A 20,221-nucleotide genomic window follows, 5' to 3' on the forward strand; every position below is an offset into this window, starting at 1 on the left:
GCAGATGCTCGTTGACGCGCGCAAGCAGTTTGGATGCAAGAATTGAATAACGTGTATGTGTACATTTATTTTGCTGCGCTGGCGCATGTAACACAAGCAATGTGGTCAGCATATTACACTTAGAACTTACATTTATTTTAAGGGAACTTTATTTTCCCTGCGATAGACTAACGTCCTGTCCAGGGAATGTACTGGTACATCAAGATGCCTCACGCTACAGAAACAGGAGATAGACTAGCGTCCTGTCCAGGGGGTGTACTGGTACATCAAGATGCCTCACGCTACAGAAACAGGAGATAGACTAGCGTCCTGTCCAGGGGGTGTACTGGTACATCAAGCTGCCTCACGCTACAGAAACAGGAGATAGACTAGCGTCCTGTCCAGGGGGTGTACTGGTACATCAAGCTGCCTCACGCTACAGAAACAGGAGATAGACTAGCGTCCTGTCCAGGGAGTGTACTGGTACATCAAGCTGCCTCACGCTACAGAAACAGGAGATAGACTAGCGTCCTGTCCAGGAGGTGTACTGGTACATCAAGCTGCCTCACGCTACAGAAACAGGAGATAGACTAGCGTTCTGTCCAGGGGGTGTACTGGTACATCAAGCTGCCTCACGCTACAGAAACAGGAGATAGACTAGCGTCCTGTCCAGGGGGTGTACTGGTACATCAAGCTGCCTCACGCTACAGAAACAGGAGATAGACTAGCGTCCTGTCCAGGGGGTGTACTGGTACATCAAGCTGCCTCACGCTACAGAAACAGGAGATAGACTAACGTCCTGTCCAGGGGGTGTACTGGTACATCAAGCTGCCTCACGCTACAGAAACAGGAGATAGACTAACGTCCTGTCCAGGGGGTGTACTGGTACATCAAGCTGCCTCACGCTACAGAAACAGGAGATAGACTAACGTCCTGTCCAGGGGGTGTACTGGTACATCAAGCTGCCTCACGCTACAGAAACAGGAGATAGACTAGCGTCCTGTCCAGGGGGTGTACTGGTACATCAAGCTGCCTCACGCTACAGAAACAGGAGATAGACTAACGTCCTGTCCAGGGGGTGTACTGGTACATCAAGCTGCCTCACGCTACAGAAACAGGAGATAGACTAACGTCCTGTCCAGGGGGTGTACTGGTACATCAAGCTGCCTCACGCTACAGAAACAGTAGATAGGTTGCTGCTCCTATGAGCCGTTCTGGCTCGTACAAACCAAGACTTGTGCATTGCTATTTAGACTTAGACTTACATTTAGAACTTCCATTTTTTCTGAGGGAACTTTGTTCTGTAGGGTTCTGATTTAGGTTCCAGTGGCAGAGTGGGATGATGAGGTGCTGAATGACAGTGAATGTCTGGTTAAAAGATGTAGGAGCTGATGGTTGTTGATAGAGGTGGTGTTTCTGGCTCTTTGTCTTGTTCTCCCGTTATTTTATCTCTCTCTTTTCCCCTCACCCTCCCTTTCTAATTTTCTCTCCTCCCTCTGCTTTCTCTTCCTCCTTTTCTCACCATCGCTTTCTGACTCCTCACTTTCTGTCTTTCTATCCTCCCCCTCTCTCCCCCTCTCTCTCCCCCTCCCCTCACTCTCCTCCCTCTCTCTCCCCCTCTCTATCTCCCCCTCCCCCCTCTCTCTCCCCCTCTCTCTCCCCCTCCCCTCACTCTCCTCCCTCTCTCTCCCCCTCTCTATCTCCCCCTCCCCCCTCTCTCTCCCCCATCTCTCTCCCCACTCTCTCTACTCCCTCCCTCCTCCCTCTCTCTACCCCCTCCTCTCCCCTCCTCCCTCTCTCTACCCCCTCTCTCTATCTCCCCACTCTCTCTACACCCTCCCCTCCTCCCCCTCTCCCCTTCTCTCTCCCCACTCTCTCTACACCCTCCCCCTTTCCCCCACTCTCTCTACCCCTCCCCCCCCCCTCTCTCCCCCATCTCTGTCCCCACTCTCTCTACCCCCTCCTCTCCCCTCTCTCTCCCCTCCTCCCACACTCCTCCCACTCTCTCCCCCAGCTCTAAAAGTGGTGTTGGTGTGTTTTGAGCGGCAGCTGGGGAACCAGTGGTATCGCCTCAGTCTGCAGGCCAAGGAGATGTCTCTGAGGAAGGTGGGAGGCCTGGCCTTCTGGGACTTCATAGATTTCATAGTGCGTACTCGGATTCCCATCTTCGTCCTGCTGCGCCCCTTTATCCAGTGCAAGGTAGGAGCAGTATTATACTGTACCCTCCATTTTGTGTAGTATTATACTGTACCCTCCATTCTACTACCCTGTATAGTATTATACTGTACCCTCCATTCTGTATAGTATTATACTGTACCCTCCATTCTGTGTAGTATTATACTGTACCCTCCATTCTGTATAGTATTATACTGTACCCTCCATTCTGTATAGTATTATACTGTACCCTCCATTCTGTATAGTATTATACTGTACCCTCCATCCTGTATAGTATTATACTGTATCCTCCATTCTACTACCCTGTATAGTATTATACTGTATCCTCCATTCTACTACCCTGTATAGTATTATACTGTACCCTCCATTCTGTGTAGTATTATACTGTACCCTCCATTATACTACCCTGTATAGTATTATACTGTACCCTCCATTCTGTATAGTATTATACTGTTCCCTCCATTTTACTACCCTGTATAGTATTATACTGTACCCTCCATTCTGTATAGTATTATACTGTACCCTCCATTCTGTATAGTATTATACTGTACCCTCCATTATACTACCTTGTATAGTATTATACTGTACCCTCCATTCTGTATAGTATTATACTGTACCCTCCATTATACTACCCTGTATAGTATTATACTGTACCCTCCATTCTGTATAGTATTATACTGTTCCCTCCATTTTACTACCCTGTATAGTATTATACTGTACCCTCCATTCTGTATAGTATTATACTGTACCCTCCATTCTGTGTAGTATTATACTGTACCCTCCATTATACTACCCTGTATAGTATTATACTGTACCCTCCATTCTGTATAGTATTATACTGTTCCCTCCATTTTACTACCCTGTATAGTATTATACTGTACCCTCCATTCTGTGTAGTATTATACTGTACCCTCCATTCTGTGTAGTATTATACTGTATCCTCCATTCTGTGTAGTATTATACTGTACCCTCCATTCTGTGTAGTATTATACTGTACCCTCCATTCTGTGTAGTATTATACTGTACCCTCCATTCTGTATAGTATTATACTGTACCCTCCATTCTGTGTAGTATTATACTGTATCCTCCATTCTGTGTAGTATTATACTGTACCCTCCATTCTGTGTAGTATTATACTGTACCCTCCATTCTGTGTAGTATTATACTGTTCCCTCCATTTTACTACCCTGTATGGTATTATACTGTACCCTCCATTCTGTATAGTGTTATACTGTACCCTCCATTTTACTACCCTGTATGGTATTATACTGTACCCTCCATTATACTACCCTGTAGAGTATTATACTGTACCCTCCATTCTGTATAGTATTATACTGTACCTTCCATTCTGTATAGTGTTATACTGTACCCTACATCCTGAATAGTATTTTACTGTATCCTCCATTATACTACCCTGTATAGTATTATACTGTACCCTCCATTCTGTATAGTATTATACTGTATCCTCCATTCTACTACCCTGTATAGTATTATACTGTACCCTCCATTTTGTATAGTATTATACTGTACCCTCCATTCTACTACCCTGTATAGTATTATACTGTACCCTCCATTCTGTATAGTATTATACTGTACCCTCCATTCTGTGTAGTATTATACTGTACCCTCCATTCTGTATAGTATTATACTGTACCCTCCATCCTGTATAGTATTATACTGTATCCTCCATTCTACTACCCTGTATAGTATTATACTGTATCCTCCATTCTACTACCCTGTATAGTATTATACTGTACCCTCCATTCTGTGTAGTATTATACTGTACCCTCCATTATACTACCCTGTATAGTATTATACTGTACCCTCCATTCTGTATAGTATTATACTGTTCCCTCCATTTTACTACCCTGTATAGTATTATACTGTACCCTCCATTCTGTATAGTATTATACTGTTCCCTCCATTTTACTACCCTGTATAGTATTATACTGTACCCTCCATTCTGTATAGTATTATACTGTACCCTCCATTCTGTATAGTATTATACTGTACCCTCCATTCTGTATAGTATTATACTGTTCCCTCCATTTTACTACCCTGTATGGTATTATACTGTACCCTCCATTCTGTATAGTATTATACTGTACCCTCCATTCTGTATAGTATTATACTGTACCCTCCATTCTGTATAGTATTATACTGTTCCCTCCATTTTACTACCCTGTATAGTATTATACTGTACCCTCCATTCTACTACCCTGTATAGTATTATACTGTACCCTCCATTCTGTGTAGTATTATACTGTACCCTCCATTATACTACCCTGTATAGTATTATACTGTACCCTCCATTCTGTGTAGTATTATACTGTACCCTCCATTATACTACCCTGTATAGTATTATACTGTACCCTCCATTCTGTGTAGTATTATACTGTACCCTCCATTATACTACCCTGTATAGTATTATACTGTACCCTCCATTCTGTGTAGTATTATACTGTACCCTCCATTCTACTACCCTGTATAGTATTATACTGTACCCTCCATTCTGTGTAGTATTATACTGTACCCTCCATTCTGTATAGTATTATACTGTACCCTCCATTCTGTGTAGTATTATACTGTACCCTCCATTCTGTGTAGTATTATACTGTACCCTCCATTCTGTATAGTATTATACTGTACCCTCCATTCTGTATAGTATTATACTGTACCCTCCATTCTGTGTAGTATTATACTGTACCCTCCATTATACTACCCTGTATGGTATTATACTGTACCCTCCATTCTGTGTAGTATTATACTGTACCCTCCATTATACTACCCTGTATAGTATTATACTGTACCCTCCATTCTGTGTAGTATTATACTGTACCCTCCATTCTGTGTAGTATTATACTGTACCCTCCATTCTGTGTAGTATTATACTGTACCCTCCATTATACTACCCTGTATAGTATTATACTGTACCCTCCATTCTGTATAGTATTATACTGTACCCTCCATTCTGTGTAGTATTATACTGTACCCTCCATTCTGTGTAGTATTATACTGTACCCTCCATTATACTACCCTGTATAGTATTATACTGTACCCTCCATTCTGTATAGTATTATACTGTACCCTCCATTCTGTGTAGTATTATACTGTACCCTCCATTCTGTGTAGTATTATACTGTACCCTCCATTCTGTATAGTATTATACTGTACCCTCCATCCTGTATAGTATTATACTGTACCCTCCATTCTGTATAGTATTATACTGTACCCTCCATTCTGTGTAGTATTATACTGTACCCTCCATTATACTACCCTGTATAGTATTATACTGTACCCTCCATTCTGTATAGTATTATACTGTACCCTCCATTCTGTATAGTATTATACTGTACCCTCCATTCTGTATAGTATTATACTGTACCCTCCATTCTGTGTAGTATTATACTGTACCCTCCATTCTGTATAGTATTATACTGTACCCTCCATCCTGTATAGTATTATACTGTACCCTCCATCCTGTATAGTATTATACTGTTCCCTCCATTTTACTACCCTGTATAGTATTATACTGTACCCTCCATTCTGTGTAGTATTATACTGTACCCTCCATTCTGTATAGTATTATACTGTACCCTCCATTCTGTATAGTATTATACTGTACCCTCCATTATACTACCCTGTATAGTATTATACTGTACCCTCCATTATACTACCATGAAAAGTGTGTATCCTCCAACCCTCTAGTGTTCCCCTCTATATACCTCTTCCTCTTTGTTTTTCCTAGGTCGAGAATCACAGAATCCTTTATTCATCTCTCTCTGTCTCTCTCGCTCTTCTTCTCTCTCTCTCTCTCCCCTCTCTCTCTGTCTAACTCTCTCTCTCTCTCTCTCTCCCTCTTACTCTCTCTCCCTCTCTCTCTCTCCCTCTTACTCTCTCTCCCTCTCTCTCTCTTTCTCCCTCGCCATCTCTCTCTCTCTCTCTCTCTCTCTCTCTCTCCCTCGCTATCTCTCTCTCTCTCTCCCTCTATCTCCCTCGCTCTCCCTCTTACTCTCTCTCCATCTCCATCTCTCTCTCTAACTATCTCCCTCTCTCTCAATTCAATTCAAGGGGCTTTATTGACATGGGAAATGTGTTAACATTGCCAAAGCAAGTTAGGTAGATAATATACAAAAGTGAAATAAACAATAAAAATCAACAGTAAACATTACACATACAGAAGTTTCAAAAGAATAAAGACATTACAAATGTCATATTATGTATATATACAGTGTTGTAACGATGTACAAATGGTTAAAAAACACAAGGGAAAATAAATAAGCATAAATATGGGTTGTATTTACAATGGTGTTCGTTCTTCACTGGTTGCCCTTTTCTTGTGGCAACAGGTCACAAATCTTACTGCTGTGATGGGACACTGGTATTTCACCCAGTAGATATGGGAGTTTATCAAAATTGGGTTTGTTTTCGAATTCTTTGTGGATCTGTGTAATCTGAGGGAAATATGTGTCTCTAATATGGTCATACATTTGGCAGGAGGTTAATAAGTGCTGCTCAGTTTCCAACTCATTTTGTGGGCAGTGTGCACATAGCCTGTCTTCTCTTGAGAGCCATGTCTGCCTACGGCGGCCTTTCTCAATAGCAAGGCTATGCTCACTGAGTCTGTACATAGTCAAAGTTTGAGTCAGTCACAGAGGTCAGGTATTCTGCCACTGTGTACTCTCTGTTTAGGGCCAAATAGCATTCTAGTTTGCTCTGTTTTTTTGTTAATTCTTTCCAATGTGTCAAGTAATTATCTTTTTGTTTTCTCATGATATGGTTAGGTCTAATTGTGCTGCTGTCCTGGGGCTCTGTGGGGTGTGTTTGTGTTTGTGAACAGAGCCCCAGGACCAGCTTGCTTAGGGGACTCTTCTCCAGGTTCATCTCTCTGTAGGTGATAGCTTTGTTATGGAAGGTTTGGGAATCTCTTCCTTTTAGGTGGTTGTAGAATTTAACAGCTCTTTTCTGGATTTTGATAATTAGCGGGTATCGGCCTAATTCTGCTCTGCATGCATTATTTGGTGTTTTACGTTGTACACTGAGGATATTTTTGCAGAATTCTGCATGCAGAGTCTCAATTTGGTGTTAGTCCCATTTTGTGAATTCTTGGTTGGTGAGCGGACACCAGACCTCACAACCATAAAGGGCAATGGGTTCTATAACTGATTCAAGTATTTTTAGCCAGATCCTAATTGGTATGTTGAATTTTATGTTCCCTTTGATGGCATAGAATGCCCTTCTTGCCTTGTCTCTCTCGCTCTCTGCTCTCTCTCTTTTCGTGCTCTCTTCTTCTCCCGTTCCCTTCATCTCCTTCCTCTTTAACCCCTCCCAGCTCCTGACCCAGCCAGCTGACTCCCAGGAGGAGATCACGGCCCGCCACCACATCGCTGACCAGCTGGAGCGGCGCTTCATCCCCCGCCCCCTCTGCAAGAGCTCCCTGTTCGCAGAGTTCAACAACGAGCTGAAGATCCTCAAGGAGGCCGTGCACAGTGGCTCTGGTTGGTAACCCACAGTTTAGTACACTAGTTATTAGTAGAGTAGCTGTTAGTGCACTACCCATTAGTACACTACCCCCGTTAGTGCACTACCCATTAGTACACTACCCGTTAGTGGACTATCCATTAGTACACTACCCATTAGTACACTACACATTAGTGGACTACCCATTAGTTCACTACCCGTTAGTTCACTACCCATTAGTTACTACCCATTAGTTACTACCCATTAGGCCACTACCCGTTAGTTCACTACCCATTAGTACACTACCCATGAATACACTACCCATTAGTACAATACTCATTTGTGGACTACCCATTAGTGGACTACTCATTATTACACTACCCATTAGTGAACTACCCATTTGTGGACTACCCATTAGTTACTACCCATTAGTACACTACACATTAGTATACTACCCATTAGTTTACTACCCATTAGCACACTACACATACTACCCACTACCCATTAGCCACTACCTATTAGCTCACTACCCGTTAGTGGACTACCCATTAGTGGACTACCCATTAATACACTACCCATTAGTGGACTACCCATTAGTACACTACCCATTAGTACACTACCCATTAATACACTACCCATTAGTGGACTACCCATTAATACACTACCCATTAGTGGACTACCCATTAGTACACTACCCATTAGTGGACTACCCATTAATACACTACCCATTAGTGGACTACCCATTAATACACTACCCATTAGTACACTACCCATTAGTGGACTACCCATTAATACACTACCCATTAGTGGACTACCCGTTAGTGGACTACCCATTAATACACTACCCATTAGTGGACTACCCATTAGTGGACTACACATTAATACACTACCCATTAGTGGACTACCCATTAATACACTACCCATTAGTGGACTACCCATTAGTGGACTACCCATTAATACACTACCCATTAGTGGACTACCCATTAGTGGACTACCCATTAATACACTACCCATTAGTGGACTACCCATTAGTTTACTACCCATTACGCTACTACCCATTAGTACACTACCCATTAATACACTACCCATTAGTACACTACTCATTTGTGGACTACCCATTAGTTACTACCCATTAGTGGACTACCCATTAGTTACTACCCATTAGTTACTACCCATTAGCGCACTACCCATTAGTTACTACCCATTAGTACACTACCCATTAATACACTACCCATTAGTACACTACTCATTTGTGGACTACCCATTAGTGGACTACCCATTAGAACACTACCCATTAGTGAGCTACCCATTAGTGGACTACCTGTTAGTACACTACCCATTAGTCAACAACCCGTTAGTTCACTACCCATTAGTGCACTACCCATTAGTATACTACCCATTAGTTCACTACCCATTAGCTCACCACCCATTAGTATACTACCCGTTAGTTCACTACCCGTTAGTTTACTACCCATTAGTTCACTACCCATTAGTTCACTACCCATTAGTTCACTACCCATTAGTGCACTACCCGTTAGTACGCTACCCAAATGCCATGTTAACCTGTCGTTATTAAATGACAGGTTATGATAAGAGATGTGTCTGTTCATGCCCCCTCCTGCCCACAGCGTACCAGGGCAAGACGTCCATCAGTACAGTGGGCACGTCCACCTCTGCCTACCGCCTGTCGCTGGCCACCATGTCCCGGTCCAACACGGGCACGGGCACAGTGTGGGAGCAGGAAAGCCAGCCGTCACGCCAGCCCTCTCAGGACACGCTGAGCCGCACCGACGAGGATGACGAACAGGAGCAGGAAGAGAGTCAGACACCCCTCCTACTACTATCACAACCACTATCACTCTATCACTGAGTCAGATACCCCTCCTACTACTATCACTACCACTATCACTATCACTGAGTCAGATACCCCTCCTACTACTATCACTACCACTATCACTATCACTGAGTCAGACACCCCTCCTACTACTATCACTACCACTATAACTCTATCACTGAGTCAGACACCCCTCCTACTACTATCACTACCACTATCACTGAGTCAGACACCCCTCCTACTACTATCACTACCACTATCACTATCACTGAGTCAGACACCCCTCCTACTACTATCACTGAGTCAGATACCCCTCCTACTACTATCACTACCACTATCACTATCACTGAGTCAGACACCCCTCCTGCCTACTATCACTACCACTATCACTGAGTCAGACACCCCTCCTACTACTATCACTACCACTATCACTATCACTGAGTCAGACACCCCTCCTACTACTATCACTACCACTATCACTATCACTGAGTCAGACACCCCTCCTACTACTATCACTACCACTATAACTCTATCACTGAGTCAGACACCCCTCCTACTACTATCACTACCACTATCACTATCACTGAGTCAGACACCCCTCCTACTACTATCACTACCACTATCACTCTATCACTGAGTCAGACACCCCTCCTACTACTATCACTACCACTATCACTCTATCACTGAGTCAGACACCCCTCCTACTACTATCACTACCACTATAACTCTATCACTGAGTCAGATACCCCTCCTACTACTATCACTACCACTATCACTCTATCACTGAGTCAGATACCCCTCCTACTACTATCACTACCACTATCACTATCACTGAGTCAGACACCCCTCCTACTACTATCACTGAGTCAGATACCCCTCCTACTACTATCACTACCACTATCACTATCACTGAGTCAGACACCCCTCCTACCTACTATCACTACCACTATCACTGAGTCAGACACCCCTCCTACTACTATCACTACCACTATCACTGTCACTGAGTCAGACACCCCTCCTACTACTATCACTACCACTATCACTATCACTGAGTCAGACACCCCTCCTACTACTATCACTACCACTATAACTCTATCACTGAGTCAGACACCCCTCCTACTACTATCACTACCACTATCACTCTATCACTGAGTCAGATACCCCTCCTACTACTATCACTACCCCTATAACTATATCACTGAGTCAGATACCCCTCCTACTACTATCACTACCACTATAACTCTATCACTGAGTCAGATACCCCTCCTACTACTATCACTACCACTATCACTCTATCACTGAGTCAGATACCCCTCCTACTACTATCACTACCACTATCACTATCACTGAGTCAGATACCCCTCCTACTACTATCACTACCACTATCACTGAGTCAGACACCCCTCCTACCACTATAACTCTATCACTGAGTCAGATACCCCACCTACTACTATCACTACCACTATCACTATCACTGAGTCAGATACCCCTCCTACTACTATCACTACCACTATCACTGAGTCAGATACCCCTCCTACTACTATCACTACCACTATCACTCTATCACTGAGTCAGACACCCCTCCTACTACTATCACTACCACTATAACTCTATCACTGAGTCAGACACCCCTCCTACTACTATCACTACCACTATCACTGAGTCAGATACCCCTCCTACTACTATCACTACTACTATCACTCTATCACTGAGTCAGACACCCCTCCTACTACTATCACTACCACTGTCACTCTATCACTGAGTCAGACACCCCTCCTACTACTATCACTACCACTATCACTCTATCACTGAGTCAGACACCCCTCCTACTACTATCACTACCACTATAACTCTATCACTGAGTCAGATACCCCTCCTACTACTATCACTACCACTATCACTCTATCACTGAGTCAGACACCCCTCCTACTACTATCACTACCACTATCACTCTATCACTGAGTCAGACACCCCTACTACTACTATCACTACTACTATCACTCTGTCACTGAGTCAGACACCCCTCCTACTACTATCACTGAGTCAGATACCCCTTCTACTACTATCACTACTACTATCACTCTATCACTGAGTCAGATACCCCTCCTACTACTATCACTACTACTATCACTCTATCACTGAGTCAGATACCCCTCCTACTACTATCACTACTACTATCACTCTATCACTGAGTCAGACACCCCTCCTACTACTATCACTACTACTATCACTCTATCACTGAGTCAGACACCCCTCCTACTACTATCACTCTTATCACTGAGTCAGATACCCCTCCTACTACTACTACTACTACTACTACTACTATCACTCTATCACTGAGTCAGACACCCCTCCTACTACTATGACTACCACTATCACTCTATCACTGAGTCAGACACCCCTCCTACCTACAACTACTACTACTACTATCACTACCACTATCACTCTATCATTGAGTCAGACACCCCTCCTACCTACAACTACTACTACTACTATCACTCTGTCACTGAGTCCGACACCCCTCCTACTACTATCACTACCACTATCACTGAGTCTGACACCCCTCCTACTACTATCACTACTACTATCACTATCACTGAGTCAGACACCCCTCCTACTACTATCACTACTACTGTCACTCTATCACTGAGTCAGACACCCCTCCTACTACTACTACTACTACTACTACTACTATCACTCTATCACTGAGTCAGACACCCCTCCTACTACTATCACTACTACTATCACTCTATCACTGAGTCAGACACCCCTCCTACCTACAACTACTACTACTACTATCACTACTACTATCACTCTATCACTGAGTCAGACACCCCTCCTACTACTATCACTACTACTATCACTCTGTCACTGAGTCCGACACCCCTCCTACTACTATCACTACCTCTATCACTGAGTCTGACACCCCTCCTACTACTATCACTACTACTATCACTCTGTCACTGAGTCAGACACCCCTCCTACTACTATCACTACCACTATCACTCTATCACTGAGTCAGATACCCCTCCTACTACTATCACTACCACTATCACTATCACTGAGTCAGACACCCCTCCTACTACTATCACTACCACTATCACTCTATCACTGAGTCAGACACCCCTCCTACTACTATCACTACCACTATCACTCTATCACTGAGTCAGACACCCCTCCTACCGACTACGATCACTCTATTTTCTCTAAGGCTGTATTCCAATATCCACTAGCATATCACATAGAATCCATGCCTAATACATTGATTCATTGTAAATGCTATTGTAGATATAGGATGTTTAATTGAGTACAGGTTTCAAACCAAAGTACGATACCTGTCAATCCCAGCGGTCAAAAGAGTATGATGACTTCCTTGTTGTTGGACATGTGAAATGTTTTGAGATTTTTTAAAGGTCCAATGCAACTGACAATGACCTGTTATTGGCAGAGAGATTTGGAGCTCTCTTTTTTATTGGTCTATTAGCTAATTTACCACATGGTGATTTCCCCATGGAAGGCCAAAACTCCAACCCACCAAAACAGGCTTAAATTTCAAGAGGTCTTTTCAAATAGCACTTACACTAAAAGGGCATTATCATAGCCTTCACAATATTATTCCAAACTCAGTGTTGAATTATATACTAACCAAAAATATAAATGCAACATGCAACAATTTCAAAGATTTTATGAAGTTACAGTTCATATAAGGAAATCAGTCAATTGAAATAAATTAATTAGGCCCTAATCTATGGATTTCACATGACTGGGCCCTCCCAGGCCCACCCACTGGGGAGCCAGGACCAGCCAATCGGAGAGTTACTGCCAAATTCTCTAAACGACATTGGATGCTGCTTATGGTAGAGAAATGAACATTCAATTCTCTGGCAACAGCTCTGGTGGACATTACTGCAGTTAGCATGCCAGCACCCACCCTCAAAACTTGAGACATCTGCGGCATTGTGTTGTGTGACAAAACTGCACATTTTAGAGTGGCCTTTTATTGTCTCCAGCACAAGGTGCACCTGTGTAATGATCATGCTGTTTAATCAGCTTCTTGATATGCCACACATGTCAGGTGGATGGATTATCTTGGCAAAGAAGAAATGCTCACTAACAGGGATGTAAACAAATTTGAGAGAAATAAGCTTTTTATGCGTATGGAACATTTCTGGGCTCTGTTATTTCAGCACATGAAACATGGGACCAACACTTTACATGTTGCGTTTATATTTTAGTTCAGTGTATATAAAACAAAGAAAAGTCACGTTTTTGACTGCACTGGGCCTTTAATGAATTGTATCTCCACTTTCATATTGTCTGTTTCTCTCCCTCTTTCTCTCTTTCTCCCTCTTTCACTATCTGAATGGTGTCTGGTTGCATGTTTGGGTTTGCCTCCATGTCATTTTCAACCCCCACTCCCCCCACCCTACACTGGGTCTTTTGATCGCCCCCTTTCCTCCCTCTCTCTCTGTCCCTACCTCCTTTCCTCCCTCTCTCTCTGTCCCTACCTCCTCCCCTACCCCTCTCTCTCTCCATCCCCTCCTCTCTCTTCTCTAGATGACTCTATCAGTATTCCCAGTGTGGTGAGTGAACATGAGGTCTTCCTGCCCAGGCTCATCACCCAGCGACGCTTTTCTAGTCACGCCACGGGCAGCGCCCAGCCTGAACCCAGCACCCGCAGCACCATGCTGCCCAGCCACAGGTAACACACACACACACACACACACACACACACACACACACACACACACACACACACACACACGTACACACACACACACACACGTACACACAACCCTACACACACACACCCCTACACACACACGCACCCCTACACACACACACCCCTACACACACACCCCTACACACACACACACACCCCTACACACACACACACGTACACACAACCCTACACACACACACCCCTACACACACACGCACCCCTACACACACACCCCTACACACACACACACACACACACACACACACCCCTACACACACACACACACACACACCCCTACACACACACACACACACACACACACCCACACACATACCCCTACACACACCTCTACACACACTCACACACACACCCCTACACACACACACAACCCTACACACAAAACCCTACCCCTACACACACACACACACACATCCACACTGGATTGTACTATGACTTTCCACACATCACCACGTTCAGTACATGTAAAACACCGTCACTTCAGAAGACACAATCACAGTCATACTATTTGTGTTGTTTCAAGCTATTTATTTGTGTTTATTTGTGTACCCTCTTCTGGAGAACAGTATGCTAGATGAACAGACAGGAAGTGAGGAATGCTACAAGTCATAGTAGTTTTAGCAGCGAGATTGGCTGCGTTATTATCTAAGCATAGTCACTTTAATAACTCTACATGTACATATTACCTCAACTAACCGGTGCCCCTGCACTTTGACTCTGTACCGGTACCCCCTGTATATAGCCTCCACATTGTTATTTTTAATTATTTGTTACTTTTATTCCATACTTTTTTTTAGGTATTTTTCTGAAAACTGCATTGTTGGTTAAGGGCTTGTAAGTAAGCATTTCACTGTAAGGTCTATAGCTGTTCTATTCGGCGCATGTGACAAATACTATTTGATTTGATTTTGTTTGAATACTTTAAAAACACACCCTTCCTGCCAAGGATTTCTTCAAGTAAGGGAGGAAGGATGCGTATTTAGAGTATTCAAGCAGGGCCCTAGATCAATGGAAAGTTCCTGACAAGCTGATCCAGCTACCGTGCTATAGGAGAGCCATCCGAGGAAGGGCCTTGGACATGGGGCAGCATGCTCTCCTCTCTCCCTAAACCCCTTCTCCCCTTCCTGCCCCCTCCTCTGCAGTGAACCCAATGTGCTAGATGAGTCTCAAGGACTGGAAGAGGGTAACCTGTCTAGGTACAGTGTCACGTCACAGCCCCCCTGTGTGTTGCGTCTCTCTGTGCAGTTTGGGGGAGGCTCGGCCAGTCGGACGGCCTCCTCTGACTTCTTCGTTTTCCTCACTCATTATCTCATCCAATCAAAACCGCCGTTGGTCTATCACCCTTCCTCTTCGTATAGGTCTAATGTAACGTAGTCTCTCGTTCCCCCTCGTAGCTATCCGCACTGATCCACCCACCCATCTCAAGTCATCCGCTGTTGCCTCTTTAACCCTTTAAGTCCCTGGGCGGTGTGAGGACGCTGGGGAGCCAGTGGTCATGTGTCTCAGCAAGCTCAGTCCATCGGTGCCATCATGGTCTTCATACTGTTTCAGGCTTTTCACTGTTCAAATTGGACGTCCTCTCCAGGATACCAATCTGTGGGGCATATGGGGTATTGGAGTGGCAATCGATCAATGAAATGACGATAACGTTACCAGATAGATTCATGTTCTAGTTCAGTGCACTGGTAATATGGTACGAGCTGTCTACATAAGAACACAGATCACTCCAGACCTCATAACCCCCTTTGTGTTTTGGTGTATTCTTGTGCTGTAATTGGGTGTGTCGGTGTGGTATGCAGTGGAGTGATTGGGTGAGTGGGGAGAGATGGGAAGAATGGAAGGAGCAGTGGACAGACACACGTCCTCTTGACTCTCCTATGTGTCTCAGTGAAAGAGAGAGTTCATTAGGAGAAGCACAACCTCTGTGTTGTACTGATTGGTTTTGTCTGTCTGTCTCTGCATGTCTATCTGTCTGTCTCTGTCTGTCTCTGCATGTCTGCATGTCTGTCTCGCTGTCTCTACATGTCTGTCTGTCTGTCTCTGTGTCTCTGTGTCTGTCTCTCTGTCTGTCTGTCTGGTTGGGTTGTGTAGGGTGGCCAGTGTGCAGAGTGAACCAGGCCAGCAGAACTTCTTGAACCAACCTCCGCTGGGACGCAATAGAGGACTGAGACAGGTGAGGGTAGTCTTAAAGGTGGAACTTGGAATTTGGAAATAAATAGCTCCTTTTAAGTTTATTGAGAAAATATTTGTTTTTTAAATGCATTGTTCTCAATTATTGAATTGGAATTTCAGTTTACTACCTGAATTGACTAACTTCAATTAACCCTGGTTTATAAGTTTTGTTTTTCATTTGGTGTGTGCGGCGGGTGTATCGGGGTGCGGTGGGGTGTACCAGGGTGCGGCGGGGTGCGGCGGGGTGTATCGGGCTGCGGCGGGGTGTATCGGGGTGCGGCGGGGTGTATCGGGGTGCGGCGGGGTGTACCAGGGTGTATCGGGGTGTGGCGGGGTGTATCGTGGTGTGGCGGGGTGTATCGTGGTGTGGCGGGGTGTACCAGGGTGTATCGGGGTGTGGCGGAGTGTATCGTGGTGTGGCGGGGTGTGCCAGGGTGTATCGGGGTGTACCAGGGTGTATCGGGGTGCGGCGGGGTGTATCGGGGTGTATCGAGGTGTATCGGGGTGCGGCGGGGTGTATCGGGGTGCGGCGGGGTGTATCGGGTTGCGGCGGGGTGTATCGGGGTGTGGCTGAAGCAATGAGTGAAGTATTTTAAGGGCAGCAGTGCATATTGAACACACAACAAAACCCCTCCCCATTTCCCGGGTCGTTCAGTACAGCACCGTTACCGCTTCATTGAATGTTCCATTAAATTTTTTGCTTACTGAACGCAGCCCTGGTCTTGTCACATGGTCAGGGAAAACGATGTCCCTAATTGTGGATAATGATGAAGAGGCTATCCCCATTGACATTCACGGTGGAAATGAAATTTGGATTGGGTTGATTGATATTTCAATGCAGTTGCGACGCCCCCTGCTGTCTCTTCCGAAGAGTGAGGCGCGAGGACCAGGTCGCTCTGGAGCCCGACTCTCCACCACCCGCAGGAGCATCCAGCCCAAGAACAAACCTCTGGGTAACTGTGTGTGTGTCTGTTGTGTGAGAGAGATTGTGTAACTATAGCAAACTTGCCCTACACTTCAGATCAAGCACACTGCAGTTCACATTCAGACCTTGTGATATTAACTATTAATACTCAGTATTTGCTCATGAACGTATCTCTGACAATCTGATTCCTCCAACTGTGTTGACTTGAACTGACATGTACCAATCCTCCTCATTCACAACCGTTGTCTCTGTTCCAATGTGTCTTTATCCCGTCACCTCCGACCCCAATAACTGACTCTGTTCATTCTGTGTTCTGTTTATGCCTTTGTTTCGATTCGAAATAAAGAAACTTTATTGGACTGCGAAGGTGAGACACCTATTCTTCCCCCCCTCTCCTCTTGCAACGTAACAACGCCCTCTCTCTGAAACCTCTCACCTGATACGTTGCTCTGCATGTCTGTCTTGCATCCCCCCCTCGCTCCCGCCCCCTCCACTCCTCTCCCTCACCCCTGGTAGTGGTAATGTGTCAGCTGGTCCCCAAGGTGGCGCTGTGATGGACTGTGTATGTGATGACTGTGATGTCTCCTCAGCAACCCACGGGTGGGACCAGAAAAGGGTGGTCACCTTCACGGAGGGCCAGCAGGCTCAGGCAAAGTCCCCCGACCCCGGTGGCGCCAATGCGCACCCAGAGGGCAGGAAGGCCAGCCCGGCCCCTGCCATCGCTCCCCCTGCTGCCCCTGGGGCCTCATCCTCAGCCACCATCAAAGCTGACCTCCACAGCCCTGCCAAGAAACAGGTACGACTGGGGGAAGTAAGGATATTTTATGACGTTGTTGATTCTCACAGGCTTCTGTAGTTTGTATCATGTTTACTTGGTAAGAAGGTATGCAGAACGGCCATTTTGCATAGCTTACGTTCCTAGGGTGTAAATTATGTTTAAAGTGATAATCCACTCCAGACATGAAACTCATGAAACTCCTCTCATTGTGGTGCTCTATAAGTGGGTAAAATAACTATTTGATTATTTAATTTGTAAGTGGTTTGTCTAGGAAATGTTATTTTATTTGAAATCAGGAAATCATTTTGTAACGCATCATCACGATAAGGTTCTCGTCACTGGAGATAAGGAATATCATATTTCATAAAGTTTTTAAAACAACTATCTGCACTCCATATCGCCAAATCAGCCAATAGATGGTATGGAACTAAATAGTGAAACAAATGATTCAACTCAGTTTCTTCTTCAACTACCATCACGCAATGCCCATTTCTCCTCTCCCTGGCCTGTGTCTGTTTCTCCTCTCCCTCCTCTCCCTGGCCTGTGTCTGTTTCTCCTCTCCCTCCTCTCCCTGGCCTGTGTCTGTTTCTCCTCACCCTCCTCACCCTGGCCTGTGTCTGTTTCTCCTCTCCCTCCTCACCCTGGCCTGTGTCTGTTTCTCCTCACCCTCCTCACCCTGGCCTGTGTCTGTTTCTCCTCACCCTGGCCTGTGTCTGTTTCTCCTCTCCCTGGCCTGTGTCTGTTTCTCCTCTCCCTCCTCTCCCTGGCCTGTGTCTGTTTCTCCTCACCCTCCTCACCCTGGCCTGTGTCTGTTTCTCCTCACCCTGGCCTGTGTCTGTTTCTCCTCTCCCTGGCCTGTGTCTGTTTCTCCTCTCCCTGGCCTGTGTCTGTTTCTCCTCTCCCTCCTCTCCCTGGCCTGTGTCTGTTTCTCCTCTCTCTCCTCTCCCTGGCCTGTGTCTGTTTCTCCTCTCCCTCCTCGCCCTGGCCTGTGTCTGTTTCTCCTCACCCTGGCCTGTGTCTGTTTCTCCTCTCCCTCCTCACCCTGGCCTGTGTCTGTTTCTCCTCACCCTCCTCACCCTGGCCTGTGTCTGTTTCTCCTCTCCCTGGCCTGTGTCTGTTTCTCCTCTCCCTCCTCACCCTGGCCTGTGTCTGTTTCTCCTCACCCTCCTCACCCTGGCCTGTGTCTGTTTCTCCTCACCCTCCTCACCCTGGCCTGTGTCTGTTTCTCCTCTCCCTGGCCTGTGTCTGTTTCTCCTCTCCCTCCTCACCCTGGCCTGTGTCTGTTTCTCCTCACCCTCCTCACCCTGGCCTGTGTCTGTTTCTCCTCACCCTCCTCTCCCTCCTCACCCTGGCCTGTGTCTGTTTCTCCTCTCCCTGGCCTGTGTCTGTTTCTCCTCACCCTGGCCTGTGTCTGTTTCTCCTCTCCCTCCTCTCCCTGGCCTGTGTCTGTTTCTCCTCACCCTGGCCTGTGTCTGTTTCTCCTCTCCCTCCTCACCCTGGCCTGTGTCTGTTTCTCCTCACCCTCCTCACCCTGGCCTGTGTCTGTTTCTCCTCTCCCTCCTCTCCCTGGTCTGTGTCTGTTTCTCCTCTCCCTCCTCACCCTGGCCTGTGTCTGTTTCTCCTCTCCCTGGCCTGTGTCTGTTTCTCCTCTCCCTCCTCACCCTGGCCTGTGTCTGTTTCTCCTCTCCCTCCTCACCCTGGCCTGTGTCTGTTTCTCCTCTCCCTCCTCTCCCTGGTCTGTGTCTGTTTCTCCTCTCCCTCCTCTCCCTGGCCTGTGTCTGTTTCTCCTCTCCCTCCTCTCCCTGGTCTGTGTCTGTTTCTCCTCTCCCTCCTCACCCTGGCCTGTGTCTGTTTCTCCTCTCCCTCCTCTCCCTGGTCTGTGTCTGTTTCTCCTCTCCCTCCTCACCCTGGCCTGTGTCTGTTTCTCCTCTCCCTCCTCACCCTGGCCTGTGTCTGTTTCTCCTCTCCCTGGCCTGTGTCTGTTTCTCCTCTCCCTCCTCACCCTGGCCTGTGTCTGTTTCTCCTCACCCTGGCCTGTGTCTGTTTCTCCTCTCCCTCCTCACCCTGGCCTGTGTCTGTTTCTCCTCTCCCTCCTCACCCTGGCCTGTGTCTGTTTCTCCTCTCCCTGGCCTGTGTCTGTTTCTCCTCTCCCTCCTC

The 20,221-nt window shown here is 45.8% G+C and overlaps 2 protein-coding genes across 2 annotated transcripts in view; one reads left to right on the forward strand and one right to left on the reverse strand.

Moving 5' to 3' along the window:
- Positions 1-20,221, forward strand: part of LOC115179225 (protein unc-80 homolog) — a 116,659-nt gene that overhangs the window by 93,792 nt on the left and 2,646 nt on the right. Inside the window, 9 exon segments of the mRNA XM_029740617.1 lie at positions 1,994-2,178; positions 7,487-7,652; positions 9,243-9,434; positions 14,006-14,150; positions 15,332-15,385; positions 16,281-16,362; positions 17,203-17,314; positions 17,633-17,653; positions 17,877-18,082. Coding sequence (XP_029596477.1) covers positions 1,994-2,178; positions 7,487-7,652; positions 9,243-9,434; positions 14,006-14,150; positions 15,332-15,385; positions 16,281-16,362; positions 17,203-17,314; positions 17,633-17,653; positions 17,877-18,082 — 1,163 coding nt within the window.
- The window catches only part of LOC115179851 (sorting nexin-4-like), a 95,057-nt gene that overhangs the window by 15,435 nt on the left and 59,401 nt on the right, over positions 1-20,221 (reverse strand). The gene's annotated exons all lie outside the window — the stretch shown is intronic.

The sequence above is a fragment of the Salmo trutta genome, chromosome 39 (genome assembly GCF_901001165.1).
Source record: "Salmo trutta chromosome 39, fSalTru1.1, whole genome shotgun sequence".
Classification (NCBI taxonomy): domain Eukaryota; kingdom Metazoa; phylum Chordata; class Actinopteri; order Salmoniformes; family Salmonidae; genus Salmo; species Salmo trutta.